This window comes from Apostichopus japonicus, chromosome 19 (genome assembly GCF_037975245.1).
Source record: "Apostichopus japonicus isolate 1M-3 chromosome 19, ASM3797524v1, whole genome shotgun sequence".
Classification (NCBI taxonomy): domain Eukaryota; kingdom Metazoa; phylum Echinodermata; class Holothuroidea; order Aspidochirotida; family Stichopodidae; genus Apostichopus; species Apostichopus japonicus.
The window spans coordinates 15,975,423-15,997,274 of NC_092579.1; the positions used below are offsets into that span (position 1 = coordinate 15,975,423).

The 21,852-nt window shown below is 36.7% G+C and overlaps 1 protein-coding gene across 7 annotated transcripts; it reads left to right on the forward strand.

Moving 5' to 3' along the window:
• The first annotated feature begins 830 nt into the window (after positions 1-830).
• On the forward strand, positions 831-21,019 carry LOC139959746 (uncharacterized). Of its 7 annotated transcripts, none has more exons than XM_071957574.1 (16): positions 831-1,278; positions 2,092-2,236; positions 3,470-3,543; positions 3,857-4,001; positions 6,276-6,332; positions 7,774-7,862; positions 8,587-8,635; positions 10,179-10,317; positions 10,851-11,071; positions 11,420-11,574; positions 12,770-12,858; positions 14,029-14,202; positions 14,854-14,944; positions 15,879-16,068; positions 16,812-17,034; positions 20,093-21,019. In XM_071957574.1, exons 2-16 carry the CDS (start codon positions 2,135-2,137, stop codon positions 20,239-20,241), a joined length of 1,947 nt encoding a protein of 648 aa, XP_071813675.1. In that variant the 5' UTR covers positions 831-1,278; positions 2,092-2,134; the 3' UTR covers positions 20,242-21,019. The 7 variants fall into 7 exon arrangements, with proteins under 7 accessions (XP_071813675.1, XP_071813678.1, XP_071813676.1 ...); XM_071957577.1 differs by lacking the exon at positions 831-1,278 and adding an exon at positions 1,283-1,379; XM_071957575.1 differs by lacking the exon at positions 831-1,278 and adding an exon at positions 1,296-1,500.
• Positions 21,020-21,852: the final 833 nt, after the last annotated feature.

The window sequence follows — 21,852 nt, forward strand, 5'->3', positions numbered from 1 at the left end:
ATTTTAGACATCAACGTAACTTGAGACATTAACGTGATTTTAGACATATCAACGTTACTTTAGACATCAATGTGATTTTAGACATCTCTCAGCTCTTATTTCATGAGCGTCGGAAGCTCAGCAGGGTGATTTCTTGGAAATAAACAGTGCAGGTATAGAGAATATAACAACTTTGAGTGCGAACTGACAGGCAACCATGCATGGTAGGATATTTCCGTGTATACGGACATTTTGATGACAAGAAGTCTGATTTGACTATAACTTATTGTTTGCGTGTTTTTTGTTTAATATAATAATGCATGGTCATAGTCGAGTGACAACGCAAGATGAGTGACGATATTAATAACTGTTTCTTTCTATGGTTAACTCACTGAAAGATGGTACTTATGGACAGGTTTTGGCACCGACATATATTTTTATTGTCATTCAGACACATCAGATTCCTAACAACTCCCTGGACACATACAACACAACTACTAGTGAACTGTGGCCTCTGTTATTGACAATTTTGTCACAAAGTGACAAGGCTCAGAATACATAGGAATACCATATGAACCGCAATGGTGAAATTAGACTGTAAAACCGTCCCTACTGTGAGCCTCGTCAGGGTTGTCTGTCTTTCTACACGTTCGACATTGGCTCACTATCGGAAATCTAAACAGCTTAGGACATTCCATCTAGATACTCCGATTTATCTATGCCACATTGCATATCCATTTCACTATGATACGATCTCAAAAAAAAGTTCATTACAGATTTTGTTTCGCAATTTGATCACTAAGTGATATCACGTTGAGTATCACTGTGTCAAACGAGAAACAGCTGAAGTTGAAACTGTAAACGAAATAACGCTAGTCTGAACTGATTTTTTGGTTAGCAAGGCGATGCAGATATTTATTTTCTAACTACAATTCGTAGCTAAGCATAATAGGACTATATGATAGCTCTAAGGCTATACACACACATCGGATTTTCACATCGTTTAGGATAGTTTTAAATATTATCAGTCGCTGTATCCAGTCCTGAGCGTGTGACTGATGTACACAGTAGAGTCAGTTGCTTGTTCAATGTGTATTCAATCAGCCAGTTGGGACATTTTTGACATGATGTTCACACTGCTCATACTGACAATACATGTGATTTGAAGCGGACATGAAAGTATTGTAACGAAAAAAAAAAATCCCAACTGGGTTATACAATTGACAAGTTCGATGGACAAGACTTAGTTGGACAATCAAACGAGTGTGCATAGAGGGCGGGCTGATAGATTTCGAGATCGTGAGTATATATGCTGAAAACCATAGAAATAAAGAGGGGCCCTTTATAGTTCTTTGGCTGAAAACAGATACCCACGGTCTTGCACAATACTACTCATGGACGTAAATATCTTCTTCTAGACCTAGCCTATTTGCTTGATGTTTCTCTCAGAACTGCGTAGGCCTAACATTTATTCAACCGACGATCGGACAACTAGCCACAACCGTCAGAAATGTACTTTCAGTTAGTACATGACTATATTAAGTATATGTACACAAATAACTAATATGTGAACAGGCTACGACTCGGGTTTAAACTCGGTACCGTGTGTACGATTGGAAAATAATACTGTGGTTAACTTAGACATCTTCGCTCAGTAAGTGTGAACTTAAGCTAATTCAGCCATTCAAACTTAAAGCAAAATAATCTGTTACTAAGAAATGACCAGTATGCGCACTGTATGGCCTATACATATTGCCTTAATCTGATATAACCTCTTGTAGTAAATGTCGCGGAACGGGTCTCATTGCAACTAGTAAAAGGTTGGCCTGGAAGTTCCAACCGATGTATACCCACATTTTAATTCCAGTCGGACAGTTAGATCACGTATATATCGCTTTTGTGGTATTTGGAGCTTACATGCTGCAAAGTTTCAAATCTTCTCCTACCTTCCTTATATTTGCAAAATTGTTAGAAGAGTGGAAGTAAATGCTCCCCCCCCCCCATCCCTCGGTTCCAACAGTGCTCTGTATAATCACTTCCCATCTCACTTCATATCGGAAGATTAACATTGATGTTCATCTTTATCATGATATTTAATCAACTATTTCACAGAGCTCTCTCTGAGTCTAAATGAAGGAAGACTCTTGTCAAGTCAATGGGCAGTATTATTTCTCAGGTGATATTCCATTTTGTCATCATCCTCATTCTGGTTGTTGATGGAAGCACTGTTGAGTCTTCTCTTGGTCTTTCAAGACAGGTGATTAAAAGCAGCTCAGTAGTTTGTTTTATTTCTGAATTCAGAAAGTTCATTTTTCCTATTCTTAAAGCGATTACATCTTTTTAAAACAATGTTGCATTCAAGTGTTAATATTTCTTCAAAAGCTTACTTTCTAAGAATAATCTTCGTGTTTATATCCTAAAATTTAAACATTTAGAATGTTTGTTTAGCTGTCAGGGTTCTCTGTATTTAGAACTTCATCATCATGCAATTTTCGTTTGCTTGTAAACGCATTATGTTCCCTAGTTAAATATTATTTATAAAATAAATGCCTCTCGCATTGACAAAATACCACCAACTTTTAAAAGTTCACATCTTCGCCATACAAAAGGCCAACACGCAGGCTGCAGACATTTTCCAGCATTCTTGTTAAGTAATCAACTTCAACCTACTTAAAATATCTTTTTAAAATCAACTTTTTTAAGTCTGGTTGAGCTTGTGTTTCAGATATATATGCTATATAGTGACAAAAGTCTCTGGCTGACATAATCGCTAAGGCATTAAAGAAACCACTGAATTACTGGGTTATTAATGATTAAATGGGCAAGGAGAGAAGAAAAAACAAACAGGTGGAGTCTTAGGTGGAAATGAACAGATACAATTATAAATATGAACAAAACTCAATCAAATTCCTGCAAATTCCTGCAAAATGCTCAATCCTCACCTATAAACAAAAATCATAGCTGTCGGCTTTGCCATGAGATGCATATATACAACTACAAATATGGTATTAGACTAAAAATGGATCCTGTATTCCAAAGGCATAAATTTTGCATAATACATAAGAAAATTCTCTTCTTAGACAATTGCTGTACTGGTATTTTCATCTCTAAAAGAAATAAAATTGTGTTCATTTGATCTTTTTCCTACATGAAAAGTATGTGAGCTAAAATATGAGATAAGTGCTGTTGTCTGAATTTTGAATTCTACAGATGTACAGTAGGAGGAAAGGTGTCATGTAATTGGGAGGTGGAAATGATCCCATGAATCCAATTAAAAATTGAGTGACATATTATTGATATGCAAAATGAAGTACTTTTATTCAACAGTTTTGATGTTTGGACACTTTTTATAACAATCTATGATGGGAGAGAATTACTTTACGTAACTTTTATCAAGACAAATATAGTTAATGAAGATGAGCCCTGTTATTAACTCAGATTGTTTTACAACCTTCATTTTTTTTCCATTTCTGTTTTCATATTCTTCAAGGTCTTTGCAGATGTGACTTCAAATAAATTGAGCAGAGAATATGATGGAACGTGGGGGCTTTGGTCTTACCATGGGTAAGCCTTTTGTATACATTCAAGCCTTACGATAGGGGGTCAGGGGGCTACGGCTCAAGAACCCAGGGTCAGTTAAGGTCACTTACGTAAAATGGGACATAACTTAGACATGTAGAAATATTTCTTTCAGCTTTTGACATCAAGAAGTTTATAATGCAAAAATGTGGGTTGTTTGCATTTTGATGGTACCTAGCCTTTGTAAGAGGCTCCAACTGACAAAAAAAATTGTTACTGGTTCAATTTTAGTACAAATTTGATGACTGATGAATGTAATAAAAGTTTATCTGTATCGCCATATTCTCTCTCGTTTCAGTGTTGCTGAAGAAAGCCACGCAACAAAGACACAGTTTGTATTCAATGCTGACCTTGTATCTGAAACAGACGGACACCACCAGGATATCGCCTCTATGGTCTATCCTGCCTTGGGATTAGCATCAGATCAGGATCCAGCCTATCAGGTGAGTCGGTGTGATAATCAAATCGCATATTCATTAGACACATGTCTAATTAATTAGACACATGTCTAATTAATTAGACACATGTCTAATTAATTACACGCTTCACTAAATGACTAACATTTAAGTCAGTAATAGCATACAGTACATATTTCTTTCAAACTTGATTCAAATTTCAAAAGTATTATTTTACCTCAGATATTAAATCCAAAATATTATTCCTATCTCATCCGAAATACACTATATAGCTATACGTTTGTGGATGCTGTAGTAAGGAATTTATTCACATTTACCATTCACTGGACCAAAGAAACAATAACGGATGAATGTTAGTCTTGGTATATCATAAAACATTTTGAATGCTAGAAATGCAATGTGTAGCTATTCTGGGTTTGAAAGTAGTCCGCATTCAAAATGAGGCTCAGTGTCTGGAAAGCTCTTTTCTAAGGCTGACTTGTTTATGACTTTGACTCCTCTATGTAGGTCTAAATGTTAATGTTAATCCATCGATTTTTAACAATGTAATAAGGCAACTAAACGATGTTCTGTTGACTCCTTATAAACACATTAGCACCCTTTGATGACATTCCACAACATTTGTCCTTACCACATTGGTAATACTGTTACATAGTCTTATGTTTTCCTAATGAATCATGTGTAACATTGGAGGATTTGACTTAATGTTTACTTAGACTATATTGCAGGCATGAGACTCTTCCGCGTTTCCAGATTTCAGATTATTTTTTTTTTCATTTTCGCGTTTTTTCTCATAATTCGCGTTTTTTATTATTTTTTATTATTTTTTTTAATTTAATTTTTTTTTTTTTTTTTTTTTTTTTTTTTTTTTTTTTTTTTTTTGCCGAACATGCTGGACTGTGAATGGAAGGAACACCGAATTTGACCAGTGGTGGAATCAAGTAGCACAAAGCAAGCAAAAAAGCCTTTTTTTGGTTCAAAAAAGCTAATGGATAAATTATACAAGTAGAAATTCCACAATTTTTTGGCGAGTTACGTGATGTGATAGATTCCATCTAGAGTCCACCATTTTGTATTTAAGCCCTCCTTACCTGACAAAAAAATTCTAAAGGGGGAGGGGGACACCCCCTCCCCTTAAACCCCTCCCCCAGGACGGCGATCAATAAATTTCAGATTTTTTTTCCCCGGCTCAGTCTCATCCCTGATATTGTCCAGTCACTTTAATTGATGAATCTCCACTGTTTAAAGTGTCATTTCCCAAACATCAAAACTGATGTAGAAAATTTGCCTTTAGGTCATCCTTTTAGAATCTACCAAACTCTCAGCGAAGCGGTTTCACACATGATTAAAAATTTAAAATGCTGGATTGACAGTTTATAGCTTGTCTTATATCATAAGGTAACAAATTTCCTTCTGAATTTCATTTCCAAAACAAGACAAAACCAAGTAATGGCTTTTAATGATCAGTTTGAAGTAATGCTGTATGCAAAAGCTAGTAAACCAAGCCTTGATATAAGAAAGGAAACACCATTGGTTTTCTTTACCTTGTTGTTATTGTAATATTCTTGATGATAATTATACAAGAGATGATTCAAAGAGGAGTTGTTATAGCTTTGACTTCTGTATTCAGAGTGTATCATTATACACACTCATTGTTCTTAACTATTTCTACTAACATGCCTCATATGTCATTTACAAACATTCCTAAGAGTGACCACAGCCCCATGCTTCTTAGGGTAGGTGAGTGGTTACAATAACAGGACATATTGTGGTTGCTAAAGGGTGGTGTAAAGACAATACTGCAGAATGAGTACAATATGTTAAAAGCCACTTTTTTTCAGTTAAAATAAATTTAAGGACCTTGGATGAGAAACAATTAGGGTAGGTGAGTGGTTACAATAACAGGACATATTGTGGTTGCTAAAGGGTGGTGTAAAATAAAATACTGTAGAATGAGTACAATATGTTACAGTTATGAAAATTGCTACAAAAGTGAGAAGATATAAGTCTCTTCCTTTATGTACTCTTGTCCGGTACAGTAAAATAGTGAATACCTTTTGCTACTGTTTGTAGTATTAGTGTAACAAGATTTACTATGCAATGGTGATTGCACTGTGTAATTGTGTATCTAGGTGTGGGCATGTACTTGTTTTCCTATCCTTCCAGTGACTGAGAACAAAAGAAATCCCTTAGAAGGGTAGTTCTTGGAAGTCAAGCAGTAGGGTTTTATTTGTGTATTCCATTGCAAACGAGTAATCTGTTTTCATTAATGGCTCTTGCCTTTCTGTTTTATATCCTCAGGAATACCTTTTACTCCAAGCAAAAGTTCTCGGTATTGATGGCCTGCTTATTGAATGGGTATGATGGTCTTTTTTTTCTTAATGAGAAATCATCAGTAGTTTTTTTTTTTTTTTTGGGGGGGGGGGTTGACTTAGTATTGGGTTTGGGGAGGGGAAAGACAAGGACAAATGCAAAGTGGTAACTTGAGAGTGCTCAATCCAGATTCATGCTCACATTTGTCCTCTTCTGGATCTTGTACAAGCTCAAACAGTCTTCTTCAACGGTAACTAGATCCATCACTATGCAAAAAGCAAAAACCATGCATCATTTTGTAAGTTACATCTCCACTGAATCAAATATAGCCATCCACATTAGTTTCTTGATCCTCTTTTGCTGAAGGGGCATGTGAAGGTGGGCGGGGGGGGGGGGGGGAGGGGCATAGCAAGAAGTTCATTCCTTCATCAAGATAAAATAAAATTCCAACTTTTTGTCCACTGCTTCATATATCAAGAATGTACAACTCACTTTGAGAGCTGTCTTTGATATCTATGCTCCAGCTGGTTTGGGGACACCTTGTTCATGAAGTTGGCATAAAACTCTTCACTAGCAATTTTTAGTGCCAGTGAAAGAACTCTGTTTACTTTGTTAATATATTAACCTTGTTGACTTGTAATTTGTAAACGAAACAGTATTTGGTCTTTTGTTTTTCTGGTTATTTACATAATACGTAAAGTTGACCTCTTCTTCTGTTTTCTTTAAAGCAGCCAGTTGGATTTGTGGCATAATTACTCTTGCCATCAGTTTTACGTCCTAAACATACCGTGCATTGCTACTATACTTAGTTGCCATGTAATGATGGATCATACATTAATTTCATTTGATACAACACAGACAGTGACAGGGAAGGAAGTTTGAAAGAAAGTCAGCATTTTATGTCAATTATCAAGCAAGAATTTTTCATCATATATGTTTGAATGCACTGGGCCGTTGTTAGTTAGTTGAAACAATATCACAACAACTCCTTAAATGTCTTGGTATAAAGGAACTATATATTGAGACCGATCAAAAGGAAGGGAAAGAAATAACTATTCCCAGACCTACCACACTTTGATAAGGGTCATGCTAGCCTAGTCTTACTTGCATATAAGAATTGGAGATGAGGCTGCTCTTTATTGAGTTTTTTTGTTGTTGTTGTTTGAGTTTATTTCCACAAAGATATGCAAAAGTATAACATGTTTTACAAGTTGGTGAGGAGGACTGAAGAAACAGAGCTTTAACGAGCTGTCCCTCTTTACAAAAAAGGCAAAGGATAATGACATAATAGACAAATAACAAAGGAACAATGAATTATGAAAATTTATGGAACCTAACAAGCTTGTTGACCAATTAGGTCAAGAAGAAATGCTTACTTGTGTTGACAATAGTAATGTAAGTGAATTTGATTAGAATGAGAATAATATTATGAAACACAAGCTGTTGCTTTAAATTGTTGTTTTGATTTTGTTTGCTCTTTTATCAGGGGTACAGAGGTCACAGCAGTGATAATGCGTTACAATCGTATCTCCAACTCGCCAAAAAGCATTCCAATATGAAGATAGGAGTGAATTGGTATAATTTACAACCATTTCTTTGTTTTTCTATTACAAACAATACCTTGGAAAGGTCTATACTGTTCTAATAGGATAAAGTGCTTGCATGTATGTGTGTATATCAGTAGGAGTATTTCTGGACACATGTAGCTTATAAACAAGTGAGCAATAAAAGTAAAGTGATGTTAGACATGTTCTATTTATGTGGGGGGGGCGGGCAAAGGGGTTGGGGGAAGGGGGGACTCTTGATGATTCCCATGTAGGTCAGTAAGACAGTGTTCAGACACGTTAATGCTATTCTGGAAAAGCAACATAGAGCTGTCACAGCTCTTATTCTGAAAGAGTTGTTACATGTACCTACCTCACACATAACTTTTTTTTCTGGTTTAAATGTGTTGCATTGCATTACAACAATTTGTAAAAGGGGTGTAGGTGTTGGTAGACAATAAGTTGGATATAATTTGGCAGAATTTTTTGATGGGTAACAGGGAAATGTGTGTGTAATATTTGGGTAGGATTTCAAATGACTTAAAGTATAGCAATGACAGAACCATGAATACATATAAGAAGTGCTTCTCCCCTCATGTATGAAATATGAAACTTTATCCCTGATTGGTGCAACTTGTATTCATCTATATATATATATATATATATATAAATTACTTTCACCTATGAAATATTAAAGATTAATCCCTCTGTATGGCTTGACATGACATGCACTTAATTACTTTTCTGTTTTGCAGGTGCGACCATTGGCTCATGTCTACGATGACAAACAAGACAGAAACAGAGGTAATTTAAAATTAAAATAAAATTTCGGTTGATTTCTTAGTGCTGTAATCTTCACCAGTTCTTTAATGTGAGGTAAATATCATTTTCACTTTCATTCACTGAGTTTATAGTGTATGGAATCCAACCAGAAGAGCCTCATGTACTATGCACATGTCTTACATATCTGTGCAGTTTTCTCACGATTCCTCTCAAATCAATTTCTCATTATTGACTTGCTAAAGTCATTTAGTCATTTAATTTGGTTCATGAAGTTTATGATGTGTAAAATGTAACTTTGAGAAACTCTGTACTATGCACAGGTCCCTGTATAGCTGTGCAGATTCCTCAGTGCTCCCTCTGTAGTCACTTTCAGGCGCATAGGGAGGAATTTGCCAAGGGAGGGGGAGGGGGGGGCGAAACTGTAGGCAAACTATCAGAGCCGTAGATACAGCATTGCAAACTATCTAAGCGTAGCGCCACCATGGTTGGCGCGAAGCATACAAGAAAATTTTGGCTGAAAATGCCTCCCAGATCGATGGAAATTGCACTTTCCAGGCCTTGTAAGTTTCATCTTAGCATTTTCTCTTTTGAAATTACTAGCGATATCATAAAAACATACAACAAAAATATGCTCAAGTGGGGGGGCGGCTGCCCCCTTCGCCCCCCCCCCTTGGCTACACGTCTGGTCACTTTTGTCATTATAGTCATTGATTGAACTTTATAATGTGTATAATGACACTTGGAGAAGCTCTGTACTATGCACATGTCTTACATAGTTGTACAGATTCCTCAGGATTACTCTGATATCAATTTCTCATTATTGACTCGGTAAAGTCATTGAAGAATCAGTTTGGGTCCTGAAGTTATATGATATCTAAAATGTTACTTTCAAAAACCTTGTTCTATGCACAGGTCCTTATATAACCGTGCAGATTCCTCAGGGTTCCTCTGTAGTCACTTTTCTCATTCAAAACTTGTAAGAGCCATTGTTGTCAGTTTACCATTAGACTTGTAAAAGTAATAAAAAGAGGCCACTTGAATCATGAAGATTATGATGTAAAGAATGCACTAGTAAGACACCATACTATGCACAGGTCTCTCATATAGGTGTACAGTTGCATCAGGTCTTTAACTTGTATGGCAATTGTGGCATATCCGTGGTAACATACTGTGGGCACTAGAGGTGCCATGCTTCATTGCATGATCACAGTATCTTCTTGATATCCTATACCCTTGCTTATCTCATTCTCTCTACCTATCAATACAAATGAACAAATTTCAAAATGTTCATCTCGGTACAAGCAATGAGAATGCAATTGCAACGAAGAGTACATTATCTCAAGTTTCTGTCTTTTGTGAACTTGTGACATCATTACATGCAGAAGGTATTGGTAGTGACATGTTCAAGGTCTAGCATATTTTTTAGCCAACACTTTTCTAAACGGCTCTGAATTGAACACGGCATGGATAGAGTACATAGTCATGACAGCATGTATATTCATGAAATGGCTTTACCGAGTTTCATCTCTATGATCAAGGGTTGTTCCTTCCACTTTTCATACAGATAGTGAAAACATTCCATGAAAACCTGCAGTACTTGATAAGCACTGCCTTTGTGCAGGGTCCCTCTTTGACGCCTTTCTTTGACAACCATCCAGTCATATTTCTTTTTGGAGGTGGACTCACTCCTAAACTGTTTAAAGGTTTGTCTGATAGATTTTAAGTTTCGTACAATTTTAGTGAAGAATGCAGATGTGTATTGAATGAAAAACTAACAGAGGGGAACTTGGAAGTGGGTGGGATTGGGAAAGATAGACCTATGTGAAGTTGAGAAAGATAATATTTTTTGTTACATAAGTAATGCAGATGTTGATTGAATGAATATAGGGTAACCTTGTGCAGGGCCCGGGGTTGGGGGAGGGGGAATTGGGAGAGATAGACTGAGGCTCTGTGAAGTTGAGAAAGACAATTTTCGTTGTTGCGGCAAGATATCTTTACTTATGATTAGACTTATTATGTAGTGGTTATCAACAACAAAAGTTTACCTAAGGTTTCACGTTCTAAAAATAAATGAATGTCTCTTGGTCATTTGAAAGATTGTTTCATTTTGTAAATTTAGTTTTGATCAATGAAAGCGGTCAATAAAGCAACCTGATAAAATTTGCAGTGTCATGCGAGATTGAGACGAACACTGTGTGTCTTCTTAAGCCTTAAGTCAAATTCTATCTTTAAACAGAAATTATCAGTTTACCGTTAGACTTGCCTAAGTCATTGTCAGGATTACCAGTTTGGATCGGAAGCTATCTGAATTTTGCTTCATCGGAGTCTCTACGCGAGGAATGGAAGGGTCTGATCAACGGGACATTCGGTTGGTCTCCGTATGTTCTGAAGCCGACCCCTCCCTCGCTTCAATCGTGGGATTTCTATGGAGATTTAAGTGACGTATTAGCATATCAGGTGAGTTGGAATTTGTCGATTTTTGTGATTAAATTGAGGGGTTGCTTCAGTTCCGACCTCTTGTTTTTTTATGGCTTCTACACATTGTTATTGCACAATACTTCACTTCTCAGCATCACCCTGACTTAATAATAGACAACTTTCCCTAGAAAAAAAAAAAAAAGTGTCTATTCTAACAAACCATCCATTATCCCCCGTAGGATCTCTTGCGAGGTCGAACAGGGGTAAACTCCTTTTTGTTGTTGTTGTCACCTACTTAAATAAAGAAATTTACTTTTTCTTTAAGCAATACCTATGTTGTCATTAAACCTGGATTGTTTTTTTTCCTTTTTGTTGTTGTATTCTTAGAAAAATGTGACTTCTTTTGGTAATCAGTGTTTGTCTGATGGGGACTGCCTCATCTGGTGTGGCTCTGTTTCTCCCGGATTTGACAACAGAGGTTGCGCAGGATGGGGGAGAGAGCTAAGACTAATACCAAGGCAAGATCTGGAGACACACAAGAGGTATACAAAGTAGGGGCTTCATAAATGAGAAGAAAGATAACTGTACAAAAGTTGTAGTTCCATGTATTGTGTCATTGATCGCATGTGCACTAGAGATAAGAACAAGGCATTGCTTTAGATTTCAGACATTGGATCAAGCGTTGCTTTAGATTTCAGACATTGTATCAAGTTTTATTTCCTATCTACGTTAAATGTTTGTTCATTCATACTTAGTAAAGATTCCTAAATCCTATTGGTCCATTCAGGTCAGCTGACTGTGGTTAATCCTGTGAGTAACGCACGTTAAAATTACGGGGCATCACTTTAATAAATCTTTGGTTATATGTAACCAAAAATTGTTTTGTTTTATGATTTTTCCCCCACACAAATGGTTGTGTATGAATGAACGGGGTTAATCAACGGTCTAGCATGCGTTACTCACATGATTAATGCACTCCGGGTGTTAATGCTATCGCTGGATGCACTCGGGCTCCGCTACGCTCTGCCCTCGTGCATCGCTTGCATTATCCCCCGATCGTGCATTAATCCTGTGAGTAACGCACACTAGACCGTTGATTAACCCCTTATTTAAGGCCTGCACTGAAAAGTTGACATACTGTAATCATCAGTTTAGCTTGAAGTAAAAGTATTCCATATATTTAACATTTAGTAGAGCTGAATGTAGAAACACTAATAGCACTCAACATTAATGTTGCTCTTGAACTATGACAAATTTGGACTGAAATTCTTTCTAAATTTGTATTTATCACAGTGGTTGGAATGGGAGGTAAAGTAGGTAAGGGACATACTAAAAGCATGTTTTTTATTTTATGAAATTTGGAATTTTAAGTATCGTGTCATTTGATCGTAGAATGAAGACCTAGCTTCACTCCAGTCTGTATTCTGAGTTGTTAGACTATATTGCCATCTCTTCTTAAACAATATTTGCCCAATTTATCCATTTGATATCACCATGTCACACTCTTATTCAAGCACAGCCTCTCTTTTTGGGAGAAATGACAATAATGGTTTTAGACCACTAGTGTGACAGCTAGTGATTCTAGAATGACCCCTAGCTGTTTTTACCATACATGCTGTGACGACCATACTGAACCCCTGCATCATTAACACCCTACACAATTAAACAGGCATTTTGTTTAGAAAGGATGCTATTTGTGATGTTAAATTGTGTATCGCTGTTTTTTCTCTCGGGCAGGTCTACCTATGATGCACAGTGGGATTATTACATCCAGGGTAACATCTCCACAAATACCATAATCATACCGACAATGAATGATTTTCCAGGTCAGTGTTGATTCATGTCTTGTTATTTCTCGACATATATCAAGGAAATGTATCATGGTCTCAAATTTATTTAGCTTCCAAAGTAATTATCAACAAGGATTAAACTCTGTTTGGAGAAATTTCATGCTTTGGGTCTGTCACAAAATTCACTCCACCTGGTTACGCAAGGTAAAGATTTCCGATTGTTAAACTGACTGCACAGGCCCATTGTTCCAGTGAACACACAGGCCCATTGTTTCAGTGAACACACAGGCGCTTTGTTCCAGTGAACACACAGGCCCATTGATCCAGTGCAGTGAATGCACAGGCCCATTGAACCAGTGCAGCGAATGCACAGGCCCATTGTTCCAGTGAACACACAGGCCCATTGTTCCAGTGAACACATAGGCCCATGATCCAGTGAACACACAGGCCGATTGTTCCAGTGAACATACAGGCCCATGATCCAGTGCAGTGAATGCACAGGCCCATTGATCCAGTGCAGTGAATGCACAGGCCAATTGTTTCAGTGAACACACAGGCCCATTGTTCCAGTGAACACATAGGCCCATGATCCAGTGAACACACATGCCCATTGTTCCAGTGAACACACAGCAGTCGAGTGAACACAGGCCCTTGCTGCCTCAATGATGAGCCCTCATTTAGTGAAGTTTTCACAGTGCACACAAAGGGCCCGTTGGCATCTAATCTTGACAGCACTTTACTGGAGTTCAGACGGAAAGTGATTAAATCAGCCACATGAATGGGTCATGATGACTAGAGACTGGCACTCCTCACAGTGATAGTAAAGCTACAACCTAACCACTCAACAGAATGCAAAATAAACCTGGATATCTCCATAAAGTTTGATTAAACAAAAAAATCTGTGCTTTTGCTACTACTAAAACAGCCTTCCAAATCCCTAACCAAGTACTGATAAATTTGTCATAAATTTAACTAAATGAACGCAAAACGTTTGCTCCTCTTTTTTTTCATGAAGCTCATAGCCGAGACTAAAAATGTGTTCAAAGCATGTGTGCAATGTATGATTTTCCTTGCGACATATTTTTTCTCCCTTCTCTTCATTTTATGTTTTTATAATGAAAAATCATCCACCAATGTCAGAAGTCAACAGATAAATACAATGTTATGTGATTCAGAGGAATTTGTTAATTTTTTTGGCCGTTGTAGAATCAACGCCTATTGTGGCCTTGAATGATAGTAACTTTAGCCTTAAGAGCACGTCCCTGCACATCAAGGCATGGAAAAATCTGAAGGCAGATGACAAGGGGATTTACCTACCACAGGAATGGTACAGGCTACAAAAAGCTATTCAGTACTATGGATTGACCCCAGGAGTGAATGGTATGTCTTTATGTGTTTAGTTTAGAAATGTTCCAATTAGCCTTGTTTAAGTTGGTGTAATATTGCCTGCTTACTTTTCTGAGAAAGTTATTATGATGGCTCTATGGGCAAAACATTAATGTAGATACAGAATGTTAGTGTAGAATGTTAAGAAACACTCCTATTTCCAAACCAGTCTTAAGTTTGAGAAATGATTCTTTACACATCATAGCGGTTTGTTTAGATTTAAATTTCCTATTTTTCATAACCCTGTTAATATGCAAAGTGGGGGGCTGCAAGCCATCTTCAGGTCATGAAAAATGTTTGGAGGGTCGCCAAAAACGTTTGGAAGGAAAAGGCAGAATAATCTTGGACATACAGTAACTTTCTTCCAAAACTGTAAAATTAAACATAATTTTTGCAACTAAGCACCCTTTTAATAAACATGTTAAACAAAGGAAATGTTAATATCTTGCATGAAACATAGATCTTGCTAGCTCTTTCAAGTAATGAACTTTTTTTGATTTAATTTATTGTTTGACTTTATATCATATGACCAAACATGTTGTTAATGTAAACAGATGATTTTATGGCAACTCATGTCCATGAATGCAACTTTTCATGCATTTATATATATATATATTTTTTATCTTTTTGCTCTTATTTTCCTAGTGTCCAGCTTGTTTGCATATCTTAATACTGCTGGCCAGGCTATAGATAATCAAGATTATACAACAGCCAGTGATGAATTACAGACTTGCAGGTAACTAGTAGAGTTGAAATTATAATAAACTAATTAAACAGGATGTAACAATTTGCATACAATAACCCTTGAAGTTATCTGCCACAACAAAGGAGATCATAAAAAAAATTCATAAAAATATTTATATGCGCAGGATAAACAAGATGATCCCATAATTCATGATGTTCTGCCTACCATCTGACTTGTTTATTGCCAGATGCAAACCTGTAAGGTTATCCAATTCAATGAGGTACTTTAGGACATATGAAATACCTGTAACTAAACAACAAAATTTGGGTGGTGATGATGTGTGAAATGTTTTCATGCCAATTGTAAATCTTCAAGTTTCCACCACCTGCCATATTGTGAAATATGATGGTTAATATTTTTATGTTGAAGGATGGATGATATATAATGCCCTTCCAACAGTGATTATTGCAACAACAACAATAAATTGTGTTTTCAGTCTGTGCATCAATAGCAATATTTCTAGGCATATATTGTTTTCACCAATAACATCGCTTTTTCTTTATGGAACATTTGATCAGCTATCTCCAAGGCAACATGATAATGCTGCATGTTCCTTCTACTGACCTACACATGTATCCTACTATACTTACAGTTATTAGTTTAATGTCAAAATGAGTCTCATGATCATCATTCATTTCTTTATCCTATGTGTAATCGGACGACAGTTGGAACCTTAAATTGCTAAGCCATCTCCATAGCAACAGGATGACTTTTTGTATTCTTTGCCTATCCATGTATATTCATACTATATTAAGTTGAATGTGCCTTAGTCTTGCTCAGTTCTCAGGTGGAATATTAAATTATTATCGCTCTCTCCCTAGTAATAATGTTATGGTACATGTTCCTAGCCTATCAACATATATATCATAGTATTTTAGTGTCCTTACAGTCTGTCAATGTTCAAAAAGTTTCTTTCTTTGTTCAGATCACAGCTGGAGTCTTTGATTAGCCATCTCCATAGCAACAACATGACCATCCATGTTCCTAGTCCATCAATGTCACCTAGTATTCCACCTATGATGATGAATGGTTCTTATGTCATAAATGGCACAGCTGGACTGTACCTGACTTTAGACAGCGACACTTCTAAGATACTTGTCAACAGTAACTATAAGGTAAGAGCTGCTGAACTTTATTTGTTCTTTCTTATGTATTTGTCAGTGCTCTTTAATGCTCTTGATAATTTATGTAACGAAAATCAATACAGAAAGAGATATATTTTTTTACATATGAGCAGAGAAATGCAAAAAAATAAGAAAGTTGATCCAAGTCAAGATTTTTTAAGGCGTACCCTGGGTACATGATTACTCAAGTTCCTCATATACTCCATTATGAAGTATTTGTTGTTAACATGATCTAAACTTACAACACTCCCCCTCCCCCAACTTCCATAAAGGTGTTTAATCTTGATATGCAGGGATGTGCCCACGCTGGGCTGCACTGGGCGGCCCCGCCCAGCACTAAAAATTACCGCCCAGCACTGTCTTAAAAATCGTGAATCCCGCCCAGCATACAGACTAATAATGCATCAGTTACACATGCGAGAAACATTACTTACGGCTCTCAATCGGTCCCTTGTAAAATCTCTTTGAAACAAACTAATAACTTTTACCAGGTAATATAATTCACTAAAAAAAAATTTAAAAAGGAAATTGTTAGCAAAACTAGTACATGTGTATGTGCTTAGAAAGCTAGACAAGTGCCAGCATTGGCATCTGAGCACCTTCAAAAGTCAGTATACCCTGCACTCAGGAAATCCTGGGCACATCCCTGCTGATGGTACTTGGAATCCCATCCTATATAACATTACAATAATGTTAATATCAGTCTGTCTGTTTCTCGTTTCCTCCTTAATCAGGGTCTTTTGCACTTTTGGTATCTTCCTCTCAACTCATCATTGAACTACCTGAAAGTATTTTCACCGACTAAGAGGAAGGATGCTGCTTTCAAAGAGGATAAAATCTTTTTATCAAGAAGAAATACTCACCTTCCGAATGTACCGAACCAAACCGTCACTAACTTGTTGACAATCGTTGGCGATTTTGCAGAAGTCTGTAGCTTGGTGACCAATTCTTCCTCTGGTGAGTGTAAAGTCTGTTTTCGATATTTTAGTTTGTTTTTACCAAAACCTGTTTAAAGGTTGCCATGTATACAATAGTATTCTGTAATATCAGTAGCTTTTGTTGCATGCACTTTATCAGCCGTTCTCACGACACTTTGATACACGTGGATGCACTCGTGTGACTTGTTCTCACGTTATCTAATGGCAAGGTCATTTCTTGTTAGGTGGGATATTTTTTATTTCTTTCTAGTTTATGATGTGGGTTCACTCAGAGCATGTGTTTATAAAATTACGACCAAATGAAAGGGTATGCAATTTAAAATCCAACCTCGTGGTCAGACAAGTATTCAGCAGGGATGTGCTCAGGAATATTTGAGTGCCGGGCAGATTGTGCAGTAGTGTGATCCAAACCCTGGGAGAGGGATCTCATTGTTGGGGTACCCCCTCCCCACTGGACAAATTTTGCACATGAAGTATGCTTAGGTGGTGCTATTTTTCCTATTCTGTGCCATGTATTCTCCCAGATTTTGGTTTTGGTAAAATTTGTTAAATTATCATCAAAAAAGTGCCGGGCGGAAATGTTTAAAATACTGATTGTACTGGGCGGCATCCAGAACTGCCAGGCGCAGACGCTCGGTGCCGCCCAGTGTGAGCACATATCCCTGATTTAGGCGATTCATGTACTACTTTATATGGAGCAGTGTAACATGAATTACAAGAATTAAAGGGAATCATTTTGAAGTTGTTAACATTGGAGTTCACTTTGGCTAAACCCACCAGAGCAATTTATGACGTGGTACACAGCAATAACCACTGCCAAAAATTCAGTGTTAAACTTTTAGTCTCACAGTCTCTTTGTGACCAAAAATGAAGAGACTGATAAAGTCAGAATAGCTCAAATGATTGCTAGACGCTCGAGATATTCAATTTTTTCTCTTGCTCTTATGTTCTGTTGAGATGGTGTGACACTCTATTTACTCAACCAGTAAAAGTGATCATGACCGATATCGCTTCTTTTGAAAGTACGGTGACAGGTCACTGCTCTTGCGATAAGACCAGGGTACTTCCATACCTGCAAATATCAGAACTATATATTCGCATGAGATTGCATGGGCTTGAAGCAGATCCAGTCGAGTAGATGTTCCATGATGTGCTTTAAAAATATGTTAAACAGATGCAGATCTCAAGTCATGCCCCAAAATCGACAGAGGGCTATGTGATAAGGCTCATGAATATGCAGTTTTGCCAAATGTGACATGCCACAGTATTTGACTGCTACTGTCACACTACTGTCACACTACTGTCACCGTAGTTTAGTGTACACTATTTCATTGGCCATTATTGCAGGAGAGATCATTTGAAACGTTTAATAAAGTTCAAATTCAAACAAATTGTTTTTTAAGCACCTCAACTTATCTTTCTTAAGCACTGTTTTTGTTTAGCCAAACTGCAAACGTACAGCCTTGAACTAGTCAGTCACCCCAGTGCATTCGTAGGCAAGTTTGTCTGGCATGTTCGCATGCTTGCTAGCGCCAGGCTTATGCAATGGTGTTACTTACATTGAGAAATATGTTACAGCGCATAAGGCACTATACAAAGTCTGAACTATCATTCAGATATCGGTAGACAGTATAGGTTACGCACTTTAGGGCTGATGGAATAGCGCCCTCTGCATAAGAGCGACCAGTCACTGATACTTTAGCTGTACCATAGTTTTTGGCAAACCTGATGGGTTTTTGAAGTTGCTTGTAATTCAAACCGAACTAGATTTACCATTAGCCCAGATTTCTCCAGGCATGTCCCCTTTTATTTTAACATTTTACTTGATGTCACACATCTAAGTGGTTTACGAAACAAAGAAAAAAGAAAATGTCTGGACTTTTACTTTTTAGCTTTAAAAACAAAAGTCGTAATAAATAAAAGTGGGTTAAAACTTATTAGACAGTGAAAATGTCCGACCAGTAAATTTTGAGCTATCCTTGAACTATTTTGATATTATAAATGTAAGGCATATGGCTTTGAAAATGCTCGAATTATTCCATACCTCACCACTGTGATCGAGTCTGTGATATGTAATTTTGGTTATTGGTAATCAATTCAAGACACTGTTACGAAACTTGAAAGTTCTGTGTGAGGGTGTCGTTGTTTAGTCTCGAATAGTATGAAAGGGTCTGTTTACGAGGCCAAGGCAATATATTATGATGTATTTTCAAGGGATAAACCGGTGTCAGCCAAGTAACAATTTATATCTTAATGAGATATTATATTCCTCAATTTTTTAGTCTGTAAAAGCCCATCCCTCCATATCTTGTCCCTAACTTGAAATATGATTGATTGATTGATTGATTGAAAGCAACCTATATTTTCTGGTTAAAGTCCGCCATTCCCCCAGATAGTGGATCTTAGTGGGTGGTGCTTGATGTCATTAAGGGTGATGTTCTTCAAAAGCTTTGTCTTTCATATTATTATCATATTATTGACTCTTTGCTTGAACTATGATACATTTTCAAATGTTTGCTTACTTTATCATGGTTCTGTTTAATTAAAATTTGATCAGTGTGGGGCGAATGTGTGCGAAAAGAACATGATATTCCTTTATAGTGGATAATTGATTTTCTACATCTATCAAGAAAAACCAACATTACTTATTTACTACTTAATTTTTATAAAACTGATTATAACATCACCAAACCCTGCTGCTACTAGATGCATTCATAAAATTTTCACTATATCTGAAAACAATTTTGCAACCCTCGATACAAAATGCTATCAGGATGTAAAATTTGACCTGAAGATGCAGAAAATTTTCCAGCCATTTTGTTAATCAGTGAAATTTTACAGCCACTGGAATATCTCCTTTAGCAATAGCTATGTGTGATTAGCAATGAAAATGCAAGGGAGCATCAAAATGGTGGACTAAGGAGACGCTTAATGACTCACATAAAATAACACGCATTCACGTGTGGTAGGTGTGTGTCCATTCTATGAACAGTTGTAATCATCTCAGTTTGATCAAGCTACTCAGGTCTGTCAAAAACACTGCAGGTATTAATTTAATCTTTTTTTCTTTCCTACAGGTACCTGGCATAAAGCTACGGTCGAGATGTACAAGATAAACCAGTCGTGGGAACACGCTGGACCCTACAAGTCAGATTTACACTTTGAGTCATTAGGGGCGTACTTAGTACAGAATATCTCTCTTGAATTCCAAGTAATCAGCAGTTAATGAAGTTAAAAAAAATATATATATAAATAAATGTGTATATATATGTATATACATAAACATTTACCTCCATTTCATAAACATAAAGTCTTTTCCAAGTATCTCTTTCGAGATCCGGCTTTAGGAATCACAAATGATTTCGAGTTGGTTAGCTTCATGTTTGATCTCTAGAGTAAGGCAAAATATATCACTGTTCTTGATTTCCAACTCATTACGATTTCAATTATATATATATACATATATATCACTTGCTCTGAAGATGGACAGAGGCATGTCTGAAACATATGCTTTTTGAAATATGAAAGATATTTTTTTGTACTCTGTTCTCGTCATCCGTGTGGTACATGCATTTGTCTTTGTTTTATTATTTAAGGGAGCCAAATGGAACATTTTTGCATGATATATATAGCTATATATATATAGAGGTATAGACATAAAGTTGTATGGGGGGGGTCAGGGGAGGTGTATAAGGGTTTGGATTTGGATGGATAAACTATTTGATAAAAGAATGTGATAATGTTGTGCAATTTATATTATAACAGCATGGTTTCTGAATGTAATAGAACTTCGGTAAAGTAAGTAATATTTTATTTGTGAAAGATGTTGTTTATGTTCTTTTTCATTATAATTATTATTAATGAAAAGGAGTTGAAGTTGAAGCTCAAGTCTTCCGAAAGTAAAGTAGTGACTTAAAATATTCAAGTTAGTAAAAATTTTAAAATCTTTTTCATCAGTTATTACATGTACAGATGTGAAATTAAATAGTAAATGAAAAAAGTCATTTTGACATAACTTTAAGTGTTTTTGTGTGTGTGTAGCCAAATTAATGAAGAAAAAACCCTGATGTAGAAAGAAGAGGGGGGGGGGGGCATAGGAGGGGAGATACGGGAAAAGGTGATTTTCTATTTTACATTTCATGGCATTGCATGCATGGTCATTCTGCTCGATCCTTTAAATTTGTTCAAAAAAGTTCAATCAATGATCCTTTTTTGACTTACTTGCACATTTCTCATGAACCTTCAGGTATCATGAAGAATATCCAAATTGGAATAAACTATTGCATATTACACATGTAATAGCCTTAATAAAAGCTGTTACAAGACTGCTAAATTTACCTGCTTGAATTTCCCATTGTAAGACTACAAAAAGAAGATTCGTCTGATTAAGTGCTCCAAACCCTTCCAGCATCATTCCTCCTCCCGGCCAGCATCATCCCTCCTCCCTGCCAGCATCTTCCCCCTCCAGCCCCTGCTATTAAAAATCGTCCTACCTTAGTGTTCTTTATGTCAATGCATTGTTGATTCTCTTTAAAATGCAGTTAGGAATTCTACAAGCAAGTGAAATAAACACAAAAGATCAGTCAATCTCTACATTAGAGGTATTAATGAGGACCTGTAGCCTTTATTTCTAACCACCATCTTACCCTCACCCCATCCCACCCCAACCCCTCGTCTTTGTTGGCTTACATAGCACATGCACGTAAAGTTGTAATCAATGGCAACATTTAAACTTGTAACTAAACATTTACAGTTGTATAGTAACAATGATGGGAATGATAGTACCCTCTCCTTACACCCATCCACAGTTCGGCATCAGAAACCGTTTATGCCCACC

Excerpts from the sequence above, each read along its gene's own strand:
- LOC139959746 (XM_071957574.1), top strand. The coding sequence starts at position 2,135 with ATGGGCAGTATTATTTCTCAGGTGATATTCCATTTTGTCATCATCCTC. Across the intron at positions 4,002-6,275 it reads ATCAGGATCCAGCCTATCAG|GAATACCTTTTACTCCAAGC; the intron begins GTGAGTCGGTGT and ends TTATATCCTCAG. Across the intron at positions 11,072-11,419 it reads GTGACGTATTAGCATATCAG|AAAAATGTGACTTCTTTTGG; the intron begins GTGAGTTGGAAT and ends TTGTATTCTTAG.